This window comes from Molossus molossus, unplaced genomic scaffold (genome assembly GCF_014108415.1).
Source record: "Molossus molossus isolate mMolMol1 unplaced genomic scaffold, mMolMol1.p scaffold_m16_p_6, whole genome shotgun sequence".
NCBI classification, from domain to species: domain Eukaryota; kingdom Metazoa; phylum Chordata; class Mammalia; order Chiroptera; family Molossidae; genus Molossus; species Molossus molossus.
Genome location: NW_023425399.1, coordinates 3080220 through 3106758, shown reverse-complemented (window position 1 = coordinate 3106758; position 26539 = coordinate 3080220). Strand labels below are relative to the sequence as shown.

The following is a 26539-nucleotide window of genomic DNA, read 5'->3' as shown; positions in this document are numbered from 1 at the left end:
GTCCTCTGAAGGGGAGCGTGGGGGTGCCAGCTGTGTGCCTGGGGTCATTTGTCCCAGGAGGGATCATAGGTGGTGTGGGAACAGATCTCTCCCTCATTCGGCAAACATGTAAATATTTCCCGGGGTGCCGAGCTAAACCGGGGGTCCACGTACAGGCTCCCTGAATTTCCCTGCACGAGATAACTCAGGGTCTGTGCTTTAGCGCGGCGCCTTCACCTCGCCGCAGCCTGCAGCCCGGGAGAGAGGCGGGCTGCTCGTCGTCTGCAGCTACACGCCTCGGGGACACGCGCTGCGGGGTGCGGTGTCGCCCGCGCAGGGTCCGGGCCCAGGGCCGTGCGAGCCAGCAGCGCCCCGGCTCCGCGAGCCCCGCTCCCACCGCCCCGGCTCGCGGAGCCGCAGCCCCTTCCCCGCCAGGAGCGCGCCAGCCCGGCTCCCGGGCTCTCGGTGTCTTGTTCTTTGATGCGAGGCTCGTGGATGTATCTCCCGAACACATTGTAACAGTTTTAGTGATACAACCGACGCTGAGAACCTTCTCCTTTAGAACAACGTGTGTCTCCGCGGCGTCGCAGCGGTTCGGCCGAGCCGGTTCGCGACCCCGCGTCCCCGCGCCGGGCCCTTTGTGCGCGGCGGCTCCGGCGGGTGCGCTTTGTGCCTCGCTCCTCTGCAAGCCGGGCGTGCTCAGCACACGGGAAACGCTCGCGCACACGTGTGTGTCAAGTTTGGGTCACGCAGAAACAGACACAGGGATCGGGGTCCGACCCCGGATTTCGGGGCGACTTTCCTTTGTTAAGACCTCAGCCCCGAGACCTGCCTGGCGCTGGCGGCCCCGCGGTGGTCTCGGCTCGCCCTGGGCGCCTGGCCCCGGGAGGTGCGGCCGCCGGCTCCGCGACCCCGACCCGCTCGTGGCTGCGGCCCCGGTGGGACTCCGGCCTCCCTCGCGGGATGGTCGCCTGGCCCCTGGTCGCCGTGCTCGGGCTGGGGTGGCTCGTGCCCAACGCGGACCCGCGGAGCCCCTGCCCGAATCCCGGCGGCAGGTCAGGGTCGCTGCCCCCCACACTCCCGCCTGGCCTGGCCTGATCGCAGGAAATCGCGGCGGGAAGTTGGGGGGCACCGGGCCGGGCACGGCGGCGCGCGGGCCCACTCGGCAGGGAAAGTTGGGGGGAGGGGGCTGTCAAAGTTTCTGGGATCTTTTCCACTTGAGATTCCACAACCCTGCAGTGCCCCCTACAGAAAGCGGCCGCCGGGGCGGGCGGGCGCCCCACGACCCCCGACTGCCGCCCGCGGCGCGGCCCAGGCGGCCTGGAGCTCTAGCTATTGCTTTTGCCCTTTTTTATTTTTTTCCCCTCTCTTGTTGTTTTTCAGATACATCTTTTTTTTAGAACTGGAAAAAAACGCCGGCGAGCCCTGCCTGCAGTGGAGCGTGCTCGGCCTCCAGAGGCAGTCGTCTCCAACTTTTCCTCCCGCCCCAACTCCGCGCGCCTCCAACTTCGGCCCTGCGGAGCCCGCACCTGCCTGCCGCGCACCTCCACTCTAATGTGCGCGCCCAGGCCCCGGGCCGCCGCCCGCAGCGCGGGGCCACGGCCCCCGGCTCAGGCCGGCCCGCCCGCCCGCGCCCCGAGTCTGGGCCCTGCGGGGGAGGGGAAACCGGGCGTCCCGGGCGCACCCCGGAGAGGGCGGAGCGCTCCCGCGCCGCGGGGCAAGGGGTAGGGAGCTCCCGCGCCCGGAACGTTGCGAGCAAGGCTTGCGAACGTCGCAGGGGGGCACCCGCGAGAGACGGACAGGAAGAGGGCCAGGGGGGACGCCAGTCCCCGGGACCACAGTACGGAAACGGCCCGGGGCTGAAGTGCACTCCGATCCGGGGATGGAGGGAGCCGGAGAAGAGCAGTGAGGAGGCCGGGAAGCAGCCCCTGCTGCCCCGCGCCCTCCTGGAGGCCCGCAGCCTGCTGTGGCAGTGGACGAGCAGGCAGCCCGAGGGAACGGGGTCAGGAGGTCGGGCCTGGGCCTTGGAGGCCCAGGCGAGGCCCGAGCAGGCAGCCCCGGGCGCCCTGGAGTCCAGGGCCCAGGCCTCGCTCGCTTCTGCACAGAGGGCGCAGGCCAGGCCTCGAGTGGGGAAACTGAGTCAGGCCTAGGCCTCAGGGTGCGGCCCAGACGCGTGTGCCAACCCAGCCAGGCGGACCGGGCCAAGACCCTCGAGGGTCTCCGAGACCAGGAGGGTAGGGGGCTTCAGGGCCTCCTGTTCCAGAGCGGGATTGGCGAGTTAGACGCTTGTAGATCCAGAGTTGGATTGGGGAGGGGTCTCTGGGACGTTGGCTCGCCAGGCAAGGATTGGGGGGATCTAAGTGCTTGGAGATCGAAGGCAGGTCTTGAGGAGGGGGACGCAGACAATTGCAAAGCCTAGGCGGTTATTTGGGGAGGGGTCTCCGCGCTCTGGCGAAGCTCAGAGCTGCTCCTGCCTGGTCTGGGGTCTGAGGCCTGGTCAAGAGGCGCTTCTGCGAAGGGTGGGCCGACGCAGGCCAAGCGAAAGAAAAGTGAACAAGTCAGGACTATACGTGGGCGGGGGGCCCCCCGCCAGGGGTTCACAAAGGGTGAGACATGGCCACCAGGCGCTTAACCGACGCTTTCTTGTTGTTGCGGAATAATTCCATCCAAAACCGGCAGCTGTTAGCCGAGCAAGTGAGTAGTCACACCACCTCCAGCCCTCTGCATTCACGTAGCAAAGCTGCGGTGAGTCCCCGGGCGGCCTCTCCGACACGCCTCGTGTGCACGGGCTCTGCCTGTCTGTCTGTCTGTCTGTCTCTCTGTTCCGAAAAGAAAAGAAAGAATACGAAATGCACGGTCTCTTGGCATCTGTCACCCTGGTTGGGGTCACAAAGAACCCAAACCCAATAGTTTTAGGCCTCTGCTCCCTCTGCCTTGCTCGCTCTCTCTCTCCCCACTTCCGCAACCCTCCCAATTCCTCCCCCGGTCCCCCCTCCCGTCGTCACTGCACGACAATCCGCCTCCAATGTACAGGGGTTTTAGCGCTGAGATTTGGATGCTGGAGGCTTTCTGAAGCCTTTTGGGTTGGTTTGGTTTTCAGCCCCCCCGCCCCTTCCCGCTCCCCGCCTCCCTCCCACTCCCCCCCCCCCCCCCCATCCTGAGCCTCACTTTGGTTCTCCTGGCCGGGATGCGGGATCGCAGACCCAAATCCTTGCAAATGAAAGACACCCTCCCCCACACGAGGAAGGAGTTGTGGTTTTGCTTTTTTTTTTTTTTTCTCTCCTTCCTCTCGCCCCTTTTCTTGTAATGGCCTCACAGCCCTCTCTGTGTGGCCCTGCACCCTAAGAATAATTGCTTTGCTGTTTTTTTTTTCCGGGGGTCTCGTGTGTGAGACTGTAAGGTGCTGGGTTCTTCCTTTTCCATTTCCCAGACAGGAAATTAAGCTGTTCCCTCCATTCGAACTTAAAAAAAAAAAAAAAAAAAAAAAAGTGTGTTTGTAAAAACCAACCCCCAAATAGTACAGATTTTTGTTTGTTTGTTTGTTTGTTCAGTTAATTAACCTGAACCCTTCTTTAGCCCAGCAGCAGAATCTTGCATAGGGACAGATGACTGAGGTTTTTGTGTTTGTTTTTGATGAAGGCTTCTTTCCCCTTTCTGAGCCTGTTTTCTGCTCTGTAAATAAGGGGAGGGGGTCTGGGTGGGGGGGGGGGGGTCTGGGTGATCTAAACAAGACTGTGATTAGCAGCTTTGTAATATCTTAAATGGAAAAGTGAAGTTATGGAACTAATTTGTACAAGGGGCTCCAGGCTGTAGAAAGTCCAGGTTGGGCTAGAAGCAGCATTGAAGGAAGAGGGAATAAAGTCATCCCCACACCAGGTTCTTGGGGATTGTACTGGAAATATACAGCTTTGGGACTCACACACGTATTTCACCTGACCTAGAGACTATATTGCCTTTTAATATTTTTTTTTCTTTATGACTTCATCTAAATTTTTTTTTTAAATTATGCCATATGTCTTAATTATTGACAGGACGTACCTAGATAGACAGTTTTTCCTTTTTGTAAATCACAAGTGGAAACTGTCTTTGGCCGTATTGCTCCTATAGCAAAGCTATTCTAAGCCGTGTGAGCAGTTTTAGGAATAAAATCACGTATACTCAGATCACAGATCATAGGAAACAAGAATGGAGTCTGTTTAGATTTTTATTTACTTAAGAATTTGAAGGCTTTATTTTTGCATTTGTAAACTGAAAGAAATGGTATTATGCTGAACTTAGTATAAAATGGAATCAGGCTAATTTCAGTACTACTTTTGAAAAAAGTATTCTGAAATAAGCCCAGCGTTAGAGAGTAGAAATTGAATGAATGAAATTCCACACTGGAACTTGAGTTTTGTTAAAGCAAATGCAAAAATTGTATGTCCCTTCAATAGCTTGACTGTGCTCCCTCACGGGGGAAAAAACCCAAAACTACAGCTTGGTATTGTTTCTAAGGTATCAGTTTTAATTGATTGAAAAACATGTTGTTGGCTTTTTAAAATTTTGTAAACTTCAAAATATCCTGAAATGTTGGGTAAGGTGAGACTTTTTTATTAGTAATCATAATAATTAGGTCAAACAGTTTAAAAACCTGGTGTCTGAGACTGGCAGCTTTATAAAAGTGCATCTCTAAGTCAAACCAATTTTTAAAATGATTTTCTAAGTTAGGCAATTAAAAAACATATAAGCTAAGTAAAATAATAAAAATTGATGCCCAAAGTACACAATTTGGAAAAATAGTTATGTCAGAAAATGTATACATATATTTAGGTAAGTCAGACAATTTCTTGAAAATAGATTTCTAAATCAAGCTGAAAATACATGTCTAAGTCAGAATATCAAAAAATATTTTCTGTAAATTTTACTATTTAAACTGTTACATTTATCAGTCTATATAAAATCTCAGATCATTGTAAGCAATCAGACCATTTAAAATATTTTTGTAGTCAATTCAGACAATCTAAAAAATAGATTTTGCAATTAAACAAAAATGGTTTGCCTAAGTTAGGATTAAAAAGAAAACACATTTATATATTTTAACTGTGTGCATTAAAAACGTGTGTCAGGAATTTCTGAAGTGTTTTGTGGTGAAGTATTACATCTTCAGTCTGCTTGCAGTTGATTCTACAGAAACTATTTCTGCACACACACACAATCAAATATGGCAAGATTTTAACATCACTAAGTAGAAGGTATAATTTTTCAACTTTTCTGGAAGTTGGAAAAGTGTCACAAAAATTGGGGAAAAAACCCTTGTCTAACACAGTTTTTAAAAACTTTATTGAATAATTCATGCAGTGTTTTTTGCTGTATGTCTAGCTTGAAAAAACTTTAGATCTCATTTCTGACTTGTATATTTCAAAACCATGTAGCAAACCAAACCATAGCTGTCAAATTTGAATATAGGTTGGGTTTTAGGTGATATTAAGAAATTATTAAACTGATTGATTTAATTTTTAATTTTGTTAGGTTTATTGAAATTTTTAGTGGTGAAATGTCAAAATATCACTTATTTTGTGTTCATAACCTCCCCCCCAATGAAGGAAACAAATAAGGCAAAGCGTTACTAATTGTTGAGTGTAGTAATGAACGTGGGGAGATTTTATACCATTTTACATCTTTTCTGTATGCTTGAAAATTATAAATAAAAACTTCAACTATATGTACAACTATCATGTTAAAAATAATGAACAAGACAATGAAAAGGAGACAATTTGTAAATATCTAAAACCAAGTAATTCAAAAGGAAGTAACTAGAGTTTAATTTAATTTAAGAAACCATAACCTGAAATTTCTAGTTCCTAGTTCAAGAACAAGCTGTAGAAGTTGATTCGATGTGTGTGTGTGTTATCTCACCCAACTGAAAATAAATGGCATCTGAAGTAATAGTTTTTATTTTATTTTTTTGGTTTTAAACTTGAATTTCCACATTCTTATTTCAGGAAGAGGCTGTGGAAATTGGTTATAAAGGGGTGTGTGTATCTCACATATCAACACAAAGCACATCTAAAGCCCTAGCACTCAAAAAATTTAAACATGCATTTTTTGCATCCTAGTTTGAGGGGAAAAAACCAGAAGCTGGTTGGTGGTGATGGTGGGATTATCGTGAGGACCTATACGTGAATACTGAAACAGGTTTCACAGCACACAGGCAGATGTATCACAGGAATGTAAGGAGACGTGCAGTGACAGAACAAAACAGAGTCCCGCAGGGTCAGAAGGGACCTAAAGGTCATTTGACCCAGCATCCCGGCTGAGATAAACCCCTGTCTGCCTTTCTTGTCCATGTTCTGTGATGGCGATCAATTCCGGCAGCCACTCAGTCCACCCCTTGTACTTGCAAAAAACTAAAAAATCTTTGCCTCAGTTAACCCCAACTTTGCCTGTATCTTGCATCCTGGGGCCCCAGCCCAGGTTCTGGCCCTTGGGGTCTCTTCATTCTTCTGTGTGACAACCCCGCAGGCTTCGTGTTCCCGGGAGCTTTCTCCAGCTCAGCCGTCCCGGCTCAGACAACAAGCCGGGTTCAGTTTCTTGCCAATGAATGAAGTCTAGTTTTCTTGTTTCTTTTTTAAAGTTCAACACCCAGAACTGAACAAAATTCCACTTAATTGTTTTCTTGATATTAGTGAAACTAATTGTTAAAAGCAAACTGGGGTTTGATTTTAGACTGTCAGCAAAATGCAGTTGTTGGCATTTCTCATTCATTCTGTTTTGGCCTCAGTTTTGGGACCCCCATCATGGTTATGCCTTGGGCAGCATGAAATAAAGGAAGGAGCATTGGACTCGGGGAATTTAGGTCTGAGTCTCACTGCCCTGACAGAGAATGTCTTTAGGCAAGCTTTTCATCTCTTGGACTCTTTTGCCTTATTTGTAAATTGAGGTTTTTGAGTTAGGTGGTTCCTATGGATTCAACAATGCTTTCTCAAGTTCTGTTTTAATTATTTCTTCTGACCAAAGCACACCGCCTTAGCTTTCCATTCGAAAAGGAGAAACCATAGTCAACAATAGTGCTCTGCCGGTTAGCCCAGTGTTACCAGAAAAATCCCTAGAAGTAGCTCCAGTTCTGTGCAAAAGTAGTTTTGACATTGTATCGGCCACATGCAGGTTTTAAGGCAGCACCTCATCCAAACAGTTACAGGCAGCCTGGCTTTAAGAGGCTGACATGAATTTACAGAGTTAAATAATCACTCCAAGAACGTGTAACGTTTTGAATGAATGAATGAATGAATGAATGAATGAATGAATGAATGAAAAGTAGATGTTAAGTTGCCCTTCTGAGGTTGCTGAGGGGCTGTGTGACCTGTGTGATTTCCTCTGATCTCCCAGAATAATCTAGTAGAGGGATTGCAGCTGCTTTGTTAGTGTTTACTGCCTAGTCTACTCTCTGCTTTAAAATAATGCATAATCTATAAATGGAAGCTAGAGTTAATTGGTCTTAGATTAGTTTGAAACTAGCACATTATTTTTAATAAAACGTGGTGTGCTTTAGGGGGAAAAGAAGCAGGATTAACGATGGTTATAAGAAACCTGAGGTCCTTCTTCAGTTTCGACTAAGATATTATTAGCTGAGATTTATTGAGAGTTTACTATGTGCTTGGCACTGGGCTGAGCCCCTTCCATGTGCAGTCCCAGCTTATCCTCACAGAGCCATATCAAAGAGGTGCTGCAGTTTTTCTCTGCATAAGTTTTTCCTTATGATACAGATAAGGAAACAGGTTTAGAGGAGTTGGGAACCTTACCAGTATCACCCACCTAGCAAGTTGGGGAGCTGGGATGGAACTCAGGCGAAGCTGGCTGGAGAGCCCTGTGCTGACCCGGTGGGCCGTTTTCCCTGGGCTTGTGCCTGCGGGCCCTGGAAAATGCAAGGACTCTGTTTAAATTTTTCTTTCTTACAATAGGATATCATCTTTCTTTATCTTGTTTGACAACCATACATCGTCCATTTTAACTTGCACATTGAAGCTTCTAAGTTTCAGCCCAGGCTGCGTCTGTTGGAAAAATTAGTTCTCTGTCTTTAGATTCCAAGTATGAAATCATTGTCTATTTCTCTCTAGATCTATTTGCTTTCTTGCCTCTAATGATTCCATTCGAGCAGGGAGACTTACTCAAGAATAAGGGTACTTTGTTGGATAAAAGTGAAGCAGACTTTTATTTTGGCAGGAATGGAAATAAAGTAAATACCACTATAGCATAGACCTGTATTTCCAACTCATTTTACTCAACTTTTCCAGACTTCCTGAGTAAACACAGATGGGTTTCCACTTATTTTTCAGTTTTATGTAGAAAGTTCTTTAGACTATAAATTCCACATGCTACTTGGAGTTTTCAGTATTTTCTTGACTGCATGCCATCGGCAGGTCAGAAAGCTAGGTTTAGACATTATAAAGATTTAGAAGGTGATGATGTGTAGTAACGTGTTTTCATTTGGCTGTATTTTAGGTTTTCCTGATGGTGATTCTAAATGTTTTAATTCAGATCTTGATAACATTTTCTGGAATTTGGTGGTAGGGGGTATTTTGAAAGACTTCCATAGCAAATTTGGGTGGGAGTGGGGTTCCTTCGAAAAGATGACCTTCTGAATTTTATTTCCAACATGGCGTGGTGGTAGCTGCCTATCACTTGTAATTGCCTGAATTGTTTATAAAATTAGAGCAGTTGGAAGGTGGGCCCGGACACCTGGTCTGTCCCCTTCTCAGCCAGAAGTTACAAGCTCTGTGACTCTGGGGAAATGGATTTATACATCCTGAAGCTTGCTTTTCTTATCGTAAGAATGGAGTTGTATCCAGCCCGTGATTCTGATTCCTCCTCTTCTCAGCTGGTCATTGTAGAAACCAGAAGATCAGGGTGTGTGCGTGGACAGTAGCCAGAGGACAGGCGCACGCGTAGCAGAGACCTCCACCTTGGCCTGCGGTGTAACTGTCCCAGGCGAGGCCAGGAGCCGCTGCACGGTGGCCTGGGTGCGGGAGACCCGGAGTTGGGGCTTGCCTGTGTCTTGTTTTAGTAATAAAAACACTTCAGTGCTTTCTTGCTGAAAATGTTAGGTTTAAAAAATGCTAACATTTTCTTTTTAAAGTAAAAGGTAATTAAATGAGATTTCCATTTGACACTATCCACTCTATTAATGTCTTCTGGACTACAATTATGGCAGGGTGTGTGTATAAATATAGTTCTCTGTGGCTGTCACAACTAATTGTAGCAGGAATGCCTAGGACTTGCGGCTTTCTATAATGTCAGCTAATTGAATTTTTACGTGGAGGAATGTTTAATTACATTTTTATTGCTCTCATTGTTTAATATATTTGGCCCTGATAGACCAGTTTCATTCACACTATTAATTTTTAAATAAGGAAGTTGTGTGTGTGTGTGTGTGTGTTTTATTTCCCCCCTAAATTTACTGCTAAGCATAAAAAAACCAACATAGTTGATTATTGAAATTCAACACTAATTATTTCAGGGATCAATACCGTAAAAGGGGGGGGGGGGGCTGGCTGTTTAAATGATCTGTCATCACCACATGTCTGTTCAGAAGACGGAGTTCCACGCTGATCTCAAAAAGAACCTTGAGTTTGTGATTGAAACTTAATCCTCTGGCTGCCTGGCTTCCTCCCTCCTACTACCCTTAAAAAATGTTCTCCTTCCCTGGTTTGGTTTGGTTTACTTGCTTTTTGTAATAGCTTTATAAATCACCGTGCTTTCTAGACTAATAGTAACATATGCCAAGCAAATGGGGAGTTTTTCTTTGCCGTTACCACCTGTCTCTCTCCGGGGAAGAGTGTTTTCTCGGCTGGCTTATTGCCGCGGAGAAAGCCGTCCGCGGGGTTGCATCGGGGGAGACCTCACATATGTGGTCACTCCGACATTATCTCAGTACAGCCATAGACAGTTTTTGTAGGTTGTTCATTTTCTAGTTTTTGCTGCATTTGCAGGGCTGATTTACACGTTAAAATATACGATGCATTTGACATGGTAAAACCACGTCCCAGCTTAGCTCTCTTCTCTTCCTAAAGGGAATGTAGAACATTGTGTGTGATATTTGATGTTTATGAGACGGGTGAGCATTACATTTCAGTGCAACTGAAGCAAGTGTGTTTTATTTGTTTCTATTGTGTTGTAATTTTTACAACTTTGCATTGTGTGTTTCCTATTTTTTAAAAAATAACAATCACAGTAAATAAAAATTAAAACATATTGATGTGGCTTTTAAAAAAGAAAAGAAGAATCATAATGGGGAGAGTGTTTAAATAAATGCCTTGGTGAGTGGATCTTTATTTTTAGGCAGCTTTAGAGTTATTTAAAATCTCAGTGCTTTCTCAACTGACCACACCTTGTCTGTCTGTCTGTCCCCACCCTGCTTTCTCTCTGCTGTCCCCAACTGGACGGGGTTCTTGGGAACAACATATCTCTTCAGGAGCTGGATGAGGTATTGTGTTTTGAATATTTCTGTGTGTTAGTCCATGAAATTATGCCTGTTTTCCTGCCGTCTCCAATCATATGTAAAATGCTGACACAGCTAACCCACGTCTTAGCATTTGTTTCGATTGTGTGTAATTGCTGTGTTTAACGATGTAACACCTAGGATGTATTGAATACACTGTCACACCAGTGAACTGATAATTTAGAGAAAGGCTGGGAACGGTATTTTACTGCTCTCGGGAAGTGACACCACTTTGGTGGCTACAAGTTGGACACTTCCTTGAACTTGGGTGTTTCTTGGGTCACGTGTGTAACTCCTTGGATTTCTGCACCCGGCTCAGGGGCAGAGCCCAGTTGGCAGCCACCACCTTCCAGGGGTCCTCCCAGTTACTGCTTTGTGGATGGGGGATCACTCACAGTCCCCTTCCCGCCCCCTTTCTAGCAGTGCACTTTGGGCCTTTTCACTCCGGTGGCCAGTCTCCCAGAAGGTGCAGCGAGGATCATTATAGCAGTCCTAGGAGTTAGTAGGGGAGTTGGGGGAGGGGCTGAGCTGTGCTTGGTAACTGTGTTTCCATTGCCTGCGTCAGTGGTGAAGGGGTGAGAAGATTTTCCCTGAGGGTAGACCTTTTAGAACGAGTTATTGGGGGGAGTGTTGTCTGTTGTGGTCCATTTAATTGAGAAGAATGGACGGTGAGGTGGGCTTAGGGTGGCTGGCTTCCAAGCCAAGGAGGTTCCTAATTTGTAGATGAAGATCTACCTGTAAATTCTAAAGCCTTAACTGTACCAGAAAGACAACAGCCTTGGGACCGCCCGGTGTCCTTCCGAGGACGGGGTGAGTTCACTATCTGGTGTCCCTGGTCCCTGGGCCAGGCTGCAGCTCTGAGCGCCCAGACAAATGGTGCGGGCAACGCAAGGTGATGCCCCCCAAGCCTTCTTTAAGAAAAATGACTCTTATTTATGCTTGTGTGTACTTAGAAACTCTCTAAAAGAGACAAGAACTGTGAACTGTGGCTCCCTTCCAGGAGAAGTTGGATGGAAAAGAAACTTCTTTTGTATTGCAAACTTTTTTTTTTAGGTTGGATCTATATTTTTAAGCACGTGCCTGTGTTTTTTCATTAAGAAACAAATAGTATTTAAAAACAGGCCCTCCACTGGTTGCTCACAGAGCCAGGTGCCATGGCCATGCCTGCCGAGCAGCCTCCTTGCCAGCACGGCCTGGGCACTGGGCCTGGAGAGGTAGGTAGAGGTCACTGCAGCTCACACAATGAGCCCCAGCATCTCTGGGGACAGCGGACATGGTAGGTTTGCTGGCCAGGCACTTGGGGCACAGAGCAGGCCTTGTAGAACTGATGTGACCCCTTCCTGAACAGTTTGGAAACGGGGCTCGTGGCCCCAGAAAGGAAGTGTGTGATGGGGGAAATGATAAGCAGCCTTATACTGAAGAAGCACTTGAGTACTTGTCCCATGCTTGGCATACACAGCAGTGGGCACACTCGGGTCTGCCATCGGCCCTGGTCCCCGGGGTCTGTTACCAGAGACCTGAGGGAGCCCTTCGCCACCGCGCACCCAGTGCTGGCCAGTTCTCTGCTCGGAGCCCGGGCTCCTGCTCGGGGCCGGCGCGCCACCTCCGCCCCTCCGGGAGTCCCCTGCCTCTTGTCCTCTGTCCACAACCTTTTGGTCTTTTATGAATTAGCTTTTGGAGTTGTGCATGACATTTTATTTACTTCGTTCACTCCACCCCATGTATTGTTGACTCATTCAGCCAATATAACTGTATATTCATCGCTGCTGAGTGCCAGGCTGAGCTGGGCGCTGGAGAGGTGCTGGGCACGGTGTCCAGAGCCCTGCTTTGCCAAGGCCGCAGGAGGGCTTCGAGTGGAAGCCTTCTGGGAGGGGCGAAGTGCCTCCCGGCGCCCAGCTGGGTGGTGGACGAGCAGCCGGGAGGTGAGGCCGGAGCGAGCTGTCCTGAGCGTCCCGTGAGCCTCCCGAGCACAGCCATCTGGGGCTTCCCGCAGTCTGTCCACGTCCGTCGGTCCTTCTCCTCAGACCGGCTCAGATCTGCGTCCTGGGGATGCCACCTTCATCCTCCAGGACACCAAGGAGGGGTCCCTGGGGGGGGCCCAGCCAGTCTCCTCCAGAGACACGCCCCCCTTCCTGACCCCCGCTCTGCTCTCCTTCCTCCTGTCACGGTCATCTCTCTGGTGGTTACGTTGTTAAAATTCTGAACAGGAATGTGAAAAACTGTAAGAGGTAGCTGTCAAGCTCCAAGCCGCATGGCCTGGGCAGGGCAGGGTGAAAGAGCAGGGACCTGAGGGCTCACTGGTCACCCTGCCGAGGGGGCTCCGCACAAGCCTCTGCACCCAGCGGGGCCTCAGTGTCCCTTTGTCGAACGGAGCGGTGCCCCGTCCCCTCTCAGGCTTGTCGGGACTAACCGGGTCAAGTCCGTGGAAGTGCAGCCCCCCCAGGACAGAGGTCGTCACTGCCCCCTCCTCCTCCTCTTTAAGGGTGTGTGATCGTTGAGCAAAAAGGAAAATCCATTAAAGCAGCAGCATTTATATCTGAGTGCTGTGATTCTCAGGCTCTTTTTTATTTCTATAGTTTTGCACATTTAAAAAGTGTCTATTTTGAACATTGTTTCACAATCTAAAAAGTAAACACTACTTGAAGAGGATCACAGATGAAAACAAACCGTAGGCATGGTAGTGCTGACATGCCGCTGCCTTACCCACGCGCCGCTTCCCGCCCTGGAGGAAGGCGGCCGGGTCCCAGCGAAGCCCGAGCCCCCGAGCCCCGCGCTGCGCTTGTGCTGACCCCACCCCGAGGCCGGTCCTCGCACACGGACCACAGTTGCCAGGCTATTTTGAACGTCCCTCCTGGACTTTTTAAATGTTCATCGCCACAGACGATCCAGACCTGGCGGTGTTGCCGATTGTCAGTGTGTGTGTGGCCGACCCCGGGTCCTTGCTTTAGCCGGGGACTGTGTCTGACCTTAATCTCAGCAGAGGCTGAGCCATTTCCTTAATCTCCAGCTCCCTCAGCCTTCTCGTGCCCTCAGAAGGCTGCACCTTGGGGACAGCGAGAGTGATCAGTGAGTGTGTGCACGTGGGTGTGCGTGGGCCTCCCGCAGATCCGGAACTGTCCCCGCTGCCTGGTGCTTTTCGGGGCACAGGTGTCAACGCCTCAGGTGGATCAAGGCCAAAGAGAACTTTAGGGCAGTGAGTGTGCTGCTGGAGCACCTGCTGGAGTTTCCTGCACTGGCGAGGTTGAGTGAGGTGTGTCTGGGCTCGAGGGTCACCCCCAGAGTTCCCGGAGGACCGAGCTGCAGATGAAGAGACGAGAGTTCTGAGATTCTCAACTCCCGTGAGCACAACTTGTTATTGAACAAGTTTCTTATTTAACAACGATGGGAAGTTTTTGTTTTTCCTTCAGAAGCACAAGTTCATTTAAGAAAAGCTTTAGTCACCAACATCATATATCTGGAGGGGGACTAAGCTGAAATCAGCAAGGATAAGGAAGGAGAATTAAAAACCTGGCCGTGTTTTTATTTTTTTATTTTTTTTATTTTTTTATTTTTTTATCCTCACCCGAGGATATTTTTCCATTTTTTGTACAGATAGAGTGGGAGGGAGAGAGAGGAAGGGAGAGAGAGAGAGACACATCGACGTGAAGGGACACATCGAATGGCTGCCACCCGCACGACCAACCAGGGCCGGGGACAAACTGCAACTGAAGTACGTGCCCTTAGCGGGAACCGAACCTGGGTCTCTCCGGACCGCAGGCCGACGCTCTAACCGCTGAGCCAAACCGGCCAGGGCCCTGGCCGTGTTTTTAAAGGTCTATACTGACTAAGATGGCAACTTGAAAACTGATATGTCCTGAATCTTAAAAAGATAAGAAAATGTGTTTTTAAATTGAAAGGGATTTCTGAAGTTGAAATGCTGATTCTGCGCTTTAAAAATGTGTTTTTTGTGTTTGTATCTTTTCCCATTTTAAAGAATTGACATTTATCTTCTGTTGTGTTCTCCCTTCCCAAAGCATACTCTTAAAAAAAAAAAAAAGTCCAAACCGTGACACAGATCAGAAATGCACACGGATAAAATACCCCAGGCGTCTCCTCCAGTTCCCCCAAGCGGCCTCCGTGGTTTCCCTCTCCAGTTGGCAGTCCCAGACGGTCAGCTCTTCTGTCTTACTGGCAACATTGTAGCCGAGTGGGCGGGCGGCAGACTAGGCCACTACCTGGCTGGCATCTGTCCCCTTCATGTAGGGACAGGACCCTTAACAGAGTATGTTCTTCCAGCTTTGACTTAGGTTCATTTCAGGGGGCACATCTATTGTGTAAAGTCAGTTCTGCTTTAAAGAGTTTAATCCACTTCGACTGACTTTTCATACATGATTTAAAGTTTCTCGTTTCTTTCGAATAAATTGACACTAATTAACATGCAGATGATTTAGGTAGATAACGTCTCTCTTGTTGTTGTTTTTTTTTAGTTTAATGTGTATTTGTAAACAGTACAAACAGTACATATAAGATCCTGAGTTTAAAAACTCTAAATGCAACAAATTATTATTATTACGCTCTTGAAATACGGCGTAATAAAATATAATAATCGGTTAGATAATAAACCACCATGGTGACAGTACTATGACCCATGACCATCGCATTTTTAGTTTTTTACGTTGTATAAACCGCTGGAGGTTTACGTTCAAGTTCAGCTGCAGTCAGACCACGCTGCCCAGCAGTGGCCGTCGGGCGGGCAGATGCCGGGAGCTGGACGTGTGGTTTGTCCCTGGTGCCTTGGTCAGGGTACGCCCCACAGAGTCACACCTCTTGGTGATTCTGCAGCAGGCTTGAGGAAGAAGCGGCTTTGCCTGTCACTGTGTGCCCTGAATGGGGTGAGGTCTGTACCGTGTCCCTGAGTCCACAGCTGGTCACCGAGAGCGGCTGCTTTCTGTTGACACTATGTGCTCTTGGGGGCCTGTCCTGCGATTCCTGGTGCAGGTGGCCGGGGACTGATACGGATCAGAGGCCTGTTTTGTGTTGTAGTTTTAATCCGAGGGTTTGTTGTCCTGATTCGTTTTCTTAGCAAATTGCAGTTATATTTCATGGGCCTGTCAAAGTGATTGGCAGCTGCTGGAGCGGATGGGGCTTCTGGAGTCAGCCAGCCCAGGTTTTAACCTGTTACTAATAGCTTGGTGACCTTGGGCAAGGTACTTAACTTCTCTGAGTTTCAGTTTCCTTGTTTATAGATTGGAATAATAGGTTCCTAGCTCACCTAGCTTATGTGAGGGTTAAAATCATGAAAGGAATGTAAAATTCCTATTAGTGACCTCTTGCGAACAAGCAAGGTGGCGGGTGAGAAGGACCACTCCTCGGACCCAGCCCCCAGCAGAGGCTGACACACCGTTTTTGTTTAGAACCTGAAACCGTGCTGGGCCTGCAGGTGCTGTGGCGGGGACCCGTGACTTCAGCACTCGGCTCTCTGGGGCAGTGGTGGGCACGCCGTCCCTTCGGTGTGGTGCTCCTATGACACTCGCTCCCTGGGTCCGCAGAGTGCTCTGAGAGATGGGGCTCGGGGGAGCAGTTGTGTACCCCCAGTTGCTTTTAGGGATTTTGCTGTCATTCCTTGTTCTGAATTCAGGGCTCATTACATGAAGAACCCTCTTAATCTCAGGGTTTTTTATATGATATTTCCCCCCTTTCATCTGTGGGTTTAAAACTTTTGTCTTGTTCCTTTATTGTTAGAAAAGCAAACAAGTATTTGCTGATTGGAAGAAAACGTAAATTTAGATAAATTCAGGGAAGGGGAAGAAAGGCAGTATCCATTTCTCACCCAGCTTTGCGGTGCAATTTGGGAAACATACGAAGTGTTTACCTGCAAAGGCCTTTTATACGCTGTTTCCCATTATTTTTTATCATTTGGATCTTTTGAAACGGCAGCTGTAAGTTCTGAGCTCCGGAGGGCCCCTCGGAGCCTTCCCCCTGGTCACTGCCCCAGCCCGGCCCCGCCCATCCCTCAGAGCTTTCCGAGGCAGGGTAGCCTATCGGTGAGGTGAGCGAGGACGATCGATCTCATTTCAAAGTAAGTGGAAATGCTGCCTGTGGACATTTCCCTGAACAAAGGACCTGACAGTGTGGGGCTGCACGGAGGGGTCAGGGCCGCTTGGCCAAGTGGTAGATAATTTGCTAACCGGTTAAGCATTTCTTTCACACATTTTACCACGTGGTTAATGATCTTGTGCAAAGTTAACTGAATCAGCCCTATTTCCAAAATACGCTGAATGTATGGAAATCAATGTTGCTGCTATTGAACTTTGCGTATTGGTTCCATTTACTGCCTAGAATTTTTTTTCCCAGTTACAGTTTACATTTACTATTATTTTGTATTCATGTCAGGTGTGCAGCGTTAGTGATCAGGCAATCATATACTTTACAGAGTGTCCCCTGATATTTCCAGTACCCCCAGTATTACTGGCTATGTTCCCTGTGCTGTAGTTTACCTCCCAGCCTCGCATTTTTTAATTTGTATCTGATCACATTAATTGTTGAGTACTACAGGGTCTTTCTTTTAAGGGACTTTTGTTGACTTTTTTAAAAATTACATTTCTGTAGGCAGATCAAATCAAATTCATGTTCACAGGTATATCCAAGAAAATGAAGAACTGGTACATGGAAAAGATAGGAACCCAGTTCCAGTCTTAGGCATGTCCAAAGGAAGGGTGTCCCCAGGCCAGCGCGTTTACAGCTCCATGTCCTCATTGCTGGGGGGCTGTGTAGAAGGGAGTAAGCATGTGCTCAGCTACACTGCATCTAGATAGCTTTTGTAACCTTCCTTTATTTCCCTGTAGCTTGCCGACGACCGGATGGCTCTGGTTTCCGGCATTAGCTTAGACCCAGAAGCAGCGATTGGTGTGACCAAACGGTTACCTCCTAAATGGGTGGATGGAGTGGACGAAGTAAGTCGAATGTTAGTTTCATACTATCTTATTTATTTAAGCAATTATGACAGTAACATATTTTAAGATATTTGCCATAAAAACTGATTTGGCTACACTTGGATGCATGTCCTGGAAAAACTAGCTTTCAGTTACTTCACGAGAAGTGTGTGTTCGTGATTCGGGTCAGAAGTCACTGCCCGAGCTATGGGAAGAACTGAAGAACTGCGTGACGCGGAGAAGCGGTGTGGCTCCCTGGAGGAACGGTTGCTCCTGCAGCGGGCAGCCTGCCTGAGGCTGGAGACTGCAGTGTGGCCGCCGCGGCGCAGCGGTGCCCTGCAGGCTCAGCGGCTGCCCGTGGTTGCATCCTTCAGATCCAGTACGACGTTGGCCGGATCAAACAGAAGATGAAGGAACTGGCCATCCTGCACGACCAGCATCTGAACAGACCCACCCTGGATGACAGCAGTGAGCAAGAGCACGCCATTGAGATTACCACCCAGGAGATCACGCAGGTGGGGTGGGGTGGGTTCCCAGCCTTGGACTGTCTGGGGAGGTGGGGGCAGCTCTAGGCAGACGAGAGCAGGCCCGCGGCTCCGCTTCCCGCCTGAGGGTCAGGGCCGGGCTTCAGGAGCCCCGAGCTCCTCCATGGGGGCTGCTTTTCTGTCGGTAGATACTACTGTAGGTTGATTTTAAAAATTAAACCCAGAGCATCATTGAGTTCAGTCATTTGAAACGTGTGTAACTCGTATACGAGTGTTGAAACATTTCGTTTGTGTTGGAAACGGTCCTCAAGATTGGAGGTTGGGAGTTTCTGCCCTAGACTGAGTATATTAGTGTCCTAGAAAATAACCTCTTTTAAAATGCTAAATGAGTCATTTTTAAGTGATATAACCAGTGTTTAAACTTTAGTGTTTACATTTGTTATTTGTCTAAGTCTCCGGGGTGCTGGTGATGAGAGGCAGGAGGGGGCGCTGAGCGGAGCCTTCCCGGGCGCTGCTCTGTTTGCACCCTGGGCGCACAGTGGAGCAGCGGCCCGGTTCTCCCCGAACCCCCACCCGGGGTGCTCCCAGGAGGGTGGCGGGGTTGAAGGAGAAGCAGCGAGAGAGGTGGGGCTCGGCGCGGGGGCGCACAGCGCGCAGGGAGGGTCTGGTTCCCTGTCCTGCGCGGGGGCTGCCCTCGCCCCTGCGCAGCCTGGTTGGTGCAGCGGAGCCGCGGGGCTCGCCGGGCCTCGTGCGGGGCGGCTCCAGCGTGCTGGCCCCTTTCAGCTCTTCCACAGGTGCCAGCGCGCGGTGCAAGGGCTGCCCGCCCGGGCCCGCAGGACCTGCTCGGAGCAGGAGGAGCGGCTGCTGCGCAACGTGGTGTCCTCGCTGGCGCAGGCCCTGCAGGACCTGTCCACCGGCTTCCGGCACGCGCAGGCCGGCTACCTGAAACGTGAGTGCAGAGCCGGGCCCGTGTGGCACCGCCCGCGGGACGCCGGGGTGCTGCGCGGGTCACACCTAAGAACTTAGGGGTCAAGCTTAAGGAACGCGAAGCTCAGCCTAGCACATGGGGAACCTGTAGCTCTAGGTGTTGGGATGGGGAGCTGGGAATTCATAGGTGAAACCAGTCGTATTAGCATTGCAGCTCCGCGTTTCCATAGCAACTCAAGCTTTTCGAGTCCCTGGAACCTTCTGGGAGGAGCATCAACACTCCTGTAGGCTGGGCCCCTGGTTCCCAATAGGTCAGGTTTCCCTGCCAACTGTTGTTTCTTTGCCGCCACTGGCGTGGTGACATCCCTCACTCATCCTTCTAGAAGCTGGTTCTCCCTCTACAGATGCATGTTTGTATTTTAATCTTGTTACTTCTGAAATTTGGTTTAGGGCCATTTGGAATTCATACTAGAGATGCTTCTAGAGAAAAATACAGATTTTCTTTTAATGCTTTGTAGCAGCAGTTAGATTAAATATTTCTGCGTCACTTAGAGGTTCTCAGATGGTTGTGTCATTCTGTCATTCACTTGGCATCGAGAGACTTGTACACGCTTACAGTGTCGCTTGGCTTTGACTGACCCAAACTGCTTGCACGCTGTGTCTGTAATCTTTCTGCCCTCACCACCACTTCTGAAGGTGCTAGGAAATCTCCATTTTGACTGTTGAGTTTTAATCCAGATTTCCCCTTATTAACGGTGGAGCAGTGACCAGGATGCTCACATGTCCGAGTAAAGTGAGTTCCTGTCTGTGGCAGGCATGAAGAACCGAGAGGAAAGATCCCAGCATTTCTTTGATGCATCAGTACCACTGATGGATGATGGAGACGACAACACTCTCTATGATCGGGTGCGTGAAGGGTTGATTCTGTTTTCATCTCTTCCAGGCTGTGACTTGTTACACGGCGATGGACCAGTACTGCGTGCCCATAGGTCCATCCTGTGGATTTGACAGCAGGCTGGAGGACAGTCATGCATCCATACTGTTTGTTCCTTTCCAGTGGCGACAGGGAGACCTTGTCACTCCCGTCTAGGACCTTGGGCCAGGCAGCCCTGCAGGAGGTTCTTCCCACGTGCCTGCTTTGACCGGCCTGCTTTGTCCCGCCTGCTACGGGAATTTGGATCTTTCCTGAGAGGGAAAAATGAGTGTTTATATTTATGTGCTGCACAGAAATGTTTTCAGGAATCATTTTCTTTAAACTATGTTTAAAGTGGTACACTGTAGCTTTCTCGAGGGGGGAGTCTAACATGCAGGTCCTGTCCTCCTCTTCGCTAGGGTTTCACGGACGAGCAGCTGGTGCTGGTGGAGCAGAACACGCTGCTGGTGGAGGAGAGGGAGCGGGAGATCCGCCAGATCGTGCAGTCCATCTCCGACCTGAACGAGATCTTTCGGGACCTGGGGGCGATGATTGTGGAGCAGGTGTGCACGTTGACCTTCCTCTGCAGTGGCTTTTCCTGCCATAAAATCCAGCCCTTCTCCGGGCTTTTTTGATTCTGCACTCCTATCAGGGAAAAAAATTGACCCTCCTCCCCAGTGTATGTATGTACACATTACATACATATAGTACTTCCATTCTTTATTTTTAAAAAGAAACCTCTATTGAATAAATAAATGCCAACAGGAGTTCTCGTGTTCTCTGCCCCAGGGGTGCTTGCGTGCGTGCCCACCTAGGGGCCTGGTTGGCTCTGCCCATGCTCAGCGGTGATTCTGGCTGGAGATAAGGCTTCCCTGCTAATTCTGGCAGGTTATTGTGTAACGGCGACTGGAACCACTAGCTTTCAAGTGGAATTAAATTGTTTGTTCAATGTTACAATCTGATTAGGGTATTTTATTATCTTGCCAGTAGGGATTTGGGTCCTGATCCCCCTGAAACCAGCTGAGAATGGAGTATGGAGACTATAGAAGATCTAGTTACGTTAATTACTCCGTGTTCCCGGGGAACGGCTCTCGCTATCTCTTCTAATGCAGCGTGCTTCCGTTAAGAGCCCTGTTCTTCCATATGGCCGGTGTTCCCGGCTCTGTTTGAACCAAGAGATTAAACAATTAAGAACAAAATTCTCCTTGAGGCAGATGTGAAATTTGACATGGTGGATTGGAGCTCACTGTTGTTGCTGTGATCCGTGGAGACCTGTGCTGACGTCTGTAGACATGATAGTCAATTTCCCGACCTAATCATAACAGGTCCAGCTAAGCTGGCTCTGCTTCCTTGACTCCAAGTGTTTAAGCAGCAGGTGGGCACAGAAGCTCGCAACTTCGCCTCTCGGTGCCTATTTCTGCTGACTCGTGTCGTTTTTGTTTTTTATTTTCTATCCTCACCTGAGGACATTTTTGCATTTATCTTCAGATAGAACAGGAGGGTGAGAGGGAGGAAAAGAGAGAGAGAAACATCGATGTGAAAGGGACACATCGAGTGGTCCCCACCCACACGAGCCAACCGGGGCCGGGGACAAACTGCAACTGAGGTAGTGCCCTTAGCGGGAACCGAACCCGGGACTCTCCGGTCCGCAGGCTGATGCTCTAATCGTGAGCCAAACCGGCCAGGGCCCGTGTCGTTTTTAAAGCACCAGTAGTGAGTGTGGCATATCCCACAGTGGCGAAATCCGAGACAGAAATCTCAGTTTGCCCATGTTGCTTCCTCGTGAGCCGGAACCAGCCCTGCACCGTGCCCCTGGGTGCCCGACGCTGCTGGTGCTGCCCAGAGCGTCCACGTGCCCTGTCCTGTCCACGGCCATGTGCCCCCACATGCAGTTGCTGATGGTCTGTCGCTGTCATTTGTCACCAGGGCACAGTCCTTGACAGAATCGACTACAATGTGGAGCAGTCCTGCATCAAGACCGAGGACGGCCTGAAGCAGCTGCACAAGGTAACCCCGGCCCTTCAGCTTCGCGAGGAGCTGTCACCAGACAGAAGGTCCCCGGGCTGCCCCGGCCCAGGTGTCCTCAGCACTGTGGTCCCTCGTCACTCTCGGCAGGACAGTGTCACAGGATGTCGTGGTGTCCAGAGCCGACCACGTGGGCTGCTGCCCTTGGTCGTGGAGTGTTTCCAGGGACGCGTCGCAGTGAGGTTGGCACTGCTGAGAACCCCCTTCCGTGACGGTGAATGCGGGGAGCGGGTTTCCTCCTTCAGGAAACGTCGCGCTCGAGTCTGCTTGTGTTGGGAAGGCAGCTGCGTGTGCACAGACGTGGCCGAGTGGCCCGTGTGCTCGGGGCTGGCGCAGCCTCTGCCGGGCACTCTCCGCTGCCCTGCTGGTGGAGAGTCACCCTGGAGAAGATGAAAATCTGATTTCCCTTTTAACTGCCACAGTACGTCTGTGTACTTACTTTACAAAAGAGTCGTTTGTTGAAGTGAGAGTATGACTAGCTCTCTTACTCTTTGCTAATAAGGTGGCTGTTTCAGGAATATTTTCCGTGATATCTGTTGAAGGTGAGTGGAAAGCATCTTAGAGCCCAGGCAGCTGCCTCTGAGAACATGCCCACGCACTGCCGAGTGGCCCTCGGGGTCCCTGGGCGCAAGCTCTGTCCCTGCTTCCCAGATGAAGTGGATTCTGCCCATCGCCCCGGGTCTTGGAGGCCCACTGGGGTTTTTGCCACATCCTGACCATTTGTCCAGTTTTTTGCTGCACTGTCCATCATTTTTCCGAAAGCAGCCCCTTCCTCTAGCAGCGAGGGCCCTCTGCGAGCAGCAGGGAGGCCCTGCACAGGTCTGTCCAGAAACCCTGCGTGCTCTTGTGCGCCCGTTGCTGCGTGGGGCAGGTGTGGGACCCCCGCCTGTCCCGAGGACGGAAGGGCTTGCCTTGTGTGCGGGGGACTCGTCTAGGGACACGCCTGTGTATCGAGAGGGCAGCTGGCTTCAGGGTCTCACTCACGATGCCGGGTTTGATCTGCTGTGGGATTAGGTGTTGGTTGTGAGGTTTCTTACAGCCTAGTGAAGTGTGTGTGATAGTGTAACACAGAAAAGGGGGGAAGCTTGTCTGCAAGAGTGTACACACCTAGTGGGAACTAAGCTTTGCTTCCGGGTCTCGTGAAGGCTCAGTGCTCAGCACTGGCCCTGGTGCTCGGGCTCCTCCGGGAGAGGCAGCGTGTCGGCCCTCGGCCACTTTGCTGTCGAGCAGGGCTGGCCCCCCCTTGGCAGCAGCCCCGCTGAGGAGTGGGCCCGGGCTCACTCCACACCCCAGCCTCTCGGGGCCTGTGTGCCCTGATGTCTCTGCTGGTTGCTGAGTGCTCCGGGGGGGCAGCCCTGAGCAGACACAACTGCACTCAGGCGGGCGCGGACGGAGGACAGGCTGTCTCCTGTCCTTCACCGTGAGACAGGAATAGCGGTGTCCGGAGAAGGGTGGGTGCGCCCTCCTGGACGTGGTTAGAGACACCCTCACAGCTCTCTCCCGCACCGGCCTGTCCGGTTCTGCACGCAGGCGTGGCGCCTCGGGGCGGCTGAGGTGGGGCGCTCCCGAGCTCCCCTCCGCTGTGTCGCCAGGTGCACAGGGACCTATCTTGGGGATGGGGGCCCTTTCTGCCCTTGACCCCCCTGGGGAGCCCTTTCTCCGTTTTATTTGGAAGGATGAGTTTTCCTTGTTGCTGCATCCAGGGCAGGTAGGAATCACGCTCTTCGAGCCACCAGCCCACCAGCCCCACCGTCGCTGCGCCGCTCCCTCGGCCCGGGCGGTTCCAGAGGGCCGTGTGCACCCAGAGGGCCGTGTGCACCCAGAGAGCCGTGTGCACCCAGAGGGCCGTGTGCACCCAGAGAGCCGTGTGCACCCAGAGGGCCGTGTGCACCCAGAGGGCCGTGTGCACCCAGAGGGCCGTGTGCACCCAGAGAGCCGTGTGCACCCAGAGGGCCGTGTGCACCCAGAGGGCCAGGGCGGGGGCTTTCCCACCGAGAGGCTGCAGGCTGCCCTTGCCTGCCGCCCGCTCTGGGTGGCAGATCCCACACGCGCATTCGTGCCCCTGGGAGGCTGTGCTCCAGGTCGGCCCTTCCACGCGCTGAGTCCGCGTGAGTCCATGGCGGTTGTGAGGAAGGAGCCCGTGGCCGAGATGTCGGCCGCAGAGGAACCGGAAGCCTAGCTGCAAACGAGCGAGCCTGGGTTCGGGATTGGGGAGAATGACGGCCTTTTTCCCTCTTTCTGTAGGCAGAGCAGTATCAAAAGAAGAATCGGAAGATGCTTGTGATTTTAATATTATTTGTCATCATTATTGTCCTCATTGTTGTCCTCGTCGGCGTGAAGTCTCGCTAAGCGGCCTGGGGTCTGTGTGCGCTGCCTGGATCCGGGTGCGAGGGGCTCGGCCGCACCGGCTGCCCGTGTGGGCGCCCGAGCGAGGGGCGCGGGCTCCGTTTCCGGCCTTGTCGAGAACTAAAGACCTTCGGTGCTGCAGACCAGAGATGAGTCCGGTCGCCGGCCACAGTGGTTTCAGAGAGAAACGAGCGGGACGTTTACAGCACCCACAGCTGTTCCACGTTCTTGTGAATGAGCTGTTTTTCTTAGCAATCACATCTGAGCAGCGTGTTAAAATCATTTTGGGGGAAAAAACTTTAAAAACCATCTGGTTTTTAAGGATTTGGTACCAAAAATTTATGGTTAGAGGCAAAAATGCCTCTTCATCTCTCTCTCTATTTTCCAGTTGAAAACAAACTGAGAAGTCCGTTAAGAATTTATAATCCATTCCCCATTACCTTAATTTCGCTTTTCCATCACTGTTAATGATCAGAGTAACAAAGTGTGAAAAATAAGAAACCATCATCGATGTTAATTAACACATTTAGACGGGCCAGTTAAACAGCTGCACAAGTTTAGATTAATTGTAGATGGGTGTTCCTCATCGACAGTGCACACACTGTGTCCTGTCAACCGAAAGGGTCGCTGAGCAAAACACCTCGGCTTCAGAGTCGGCGGTCTGGGCGGACCTCACATTGCGAGGAGCTTGGCAGTGTCGGGAGAAGCCCAGGATTGGCCAGTGTGCCCTGTGCGGGGTCCCCAGCCATCCTGGCTCAATCCATTGCTCATATGCTAACGACATAATGACCTGTTCAAGCCAGCCACCACTTAATGAACTGTGAATTTACACAGAGGCCATTCTAAATGGGTCACCCCATTTGGGTCTCAAATTATTAACCAAACATCACTCCATTTCAAAGTGAAATATTCCACCAGAGGTGTGATTTATTGCTCTCCCAATAGCACTCAACATGCCCAGAAAGGAGGCATATTCCTGCAGGTGGCGGAAATCGGGACCCGCAACCCCTCGCGGCGTGAGTGGGCCGGACCGCCGTGGGCTCGGTGCTGAGCGCCCTGTCCCAGTGCAGTGCGCAGACTCGCCCCTGCCCGAACGGTGGGGACTGAGGACAGCGTGGAGAACGGGGCTGCCCTGTTCCGTTGCTCCCGAGACACGAGGGTCGCCTTGATGGTCTTTGTGTAATTTTTTATGGCTTTTCCGTTGTGTTTACCTCGAATGTGGTACATTTTATTTAGACCAGTCACATAAAATGCTTCTCTAGAATTTGACTTGGAAGTTGTTTCTAGAAATTTGAGCCCACGTCCAGGAGTTCAGGTTGTCCCAGCTGTTTGTTCCCGAGCCGCCGGTGCCAGGGAGCCCTGGCTTCATGGCCAGTGTGGCCACCGGACGCTCCAGGCGGCCCTGGCGCCGCGGGAAGCACGTGGTGCCCCCGGCAGGCCTTGGTCCCAGAGGCTGAGCACAGCTGTGGGTGTCCTTTCGTGCCTGCCCACCCGCCCAGCGGTGAGTGGAGCCCGGTGTCCCGGCAGACCCACCGCTCCTGGGAGTGCGGCTGTCCCTCCCACACGGTCTCGGCGGCGGCACTGGATCACTGTTGAAAGCTTTTGTTTTTAATGTTTTTATTGATTTTTTTTTTTTTTTTGAGAAAGAGAGAAAGGGGGGAAGAGAGAGAGAGAGAAACATCGATGTGAGAGAGAAACCGATGGCCCGCCTCCTGCACGCCCCCTACTTCGGATCAAGCCCACCACTGGGCATGTGCCCTGACCAGGGGCCGAGCAGGGACCTCTCAGTCCACGGGACGGCGCTCCGTCCACTGAGCCGCAGCGGCCGGCGGCGGGGAAAGCTAAAGCCGTCTGAACGGTCCTGGAAGGAAAGTGACCCTTTAAGAAAGGGTTGCATTTGTTTATGCTTCTTTTCAGTGAATAGGGTGATTAGGGTTGGTTTTTGCCCCCAGCCCATTTGGGGGAAATCATGAACCTGGTTAGAAGTGGTGGCAGGATCTGGCTGGGGTGCAGGGCCTGCCCATTCTGACTGGAACCAGGGCCGTGCCTGCGGAGGCCCAGCGGCCCGCTGCCACAGCCGTGACCCAGCGTCTGCGCCAACGGGCTGGGCTCCTCAGAACACTGGGTTCTTCTGTTGAGCCTTTCCCGGGGGACGGTCAGCAGCTTGGGGGCAGTGAGAGGGACAGTCGTGGTGTCCTGGAACCTCAGGGTCATTCTTTCCCTGCCGGAGCCACTGACCGCGGGGAGCCAGGCCCCCAGCCCCGCTGGCCTCTCGTGGCCTGGGGTTGCCCTGGAGCAGTGTTCCCAGGTGGCTCCGGCCTGGCGAGAGGGGACGGGACGTTTCCTGTTGCCTCCAGCTCCTGGTCTCCCCCGGGCTGTGGCTGAAATCTGCTGTCTCTGTTTTTATTAATTGGGGGGGCCGGCTTCGCCTGGGCGCGAAGCAGTGTGTGTCTGACGGTTGACCATCTCTCTGCTAATT

General features: G+C 51.0%; 1 protein-coding gene across 4 annotated transcripts; it reads left to right on the top strand.

Moving 5' to 3' along the window:
- The first annotated feature begins 1805 nt into the window (after positions 1-1805).
- Positions 1806-25678, top strand: STX16 (syntaxin 16). 4 transcript variants are annotated; one of them, XM_036244302.1, is made up of 9 exons: positions 1806-2724; positions 10427-10438; positions 17278-17385; positions 17739-17879; positions 18633-18798; positions 19591-19682; positions 20109-20252; positions 21616-21696; positions 23959-25678. In XM_036244302.1, the coding sequence occupies exons 1-9, from the start codon at positions 2593-2595 to the stop codon at positions 24061-24063; spliced, it is 981 nt and encodes a 326-aa protein (XP_036100195.1). In that variant the 5' UTR covers positions 1806-2592; the 3' UTR covers positions 24064-25678. The 4 variants fall into 4 exon arrangements, with proteins under 4 accessions (XP_036100195.1, XP_036100196.1, XP_036100197.1 ...); XM_036244304.1 differs by having other exon boundaries at positions 1807-2673; XM_036244303.1 differs by lacking the exon at positions 10427-10438.
- The last annotated feature ends 861 nt before the right edge of the window (positions 25679-26539 follow it).

Bases quoted from the DNA above. Each gene is read 5' to 3' on its own strand.
- STX16 (XM_036244302.1), top strand. From the start codon at position 2,593: ATGGCCACCAGGCGCTTAACCGACGCTTTCTTGTTGTTGCGGAATAAT. The intron at 20,253-21,615 runs GTGTGCACGTTG...ATTTGTCACCAG, and splicing joins GGGCGATGATTGTGGAGCAG to GGCACAGTCCTTGACAGAAT. The intron at 21,697-23,958 runs GTAACCCCGGCC...CTCTTTCTGTAG, and splicing joins GCCTGAAGCAGCTGCACAAG to GCAGAGCAGTATCAAAAGAA.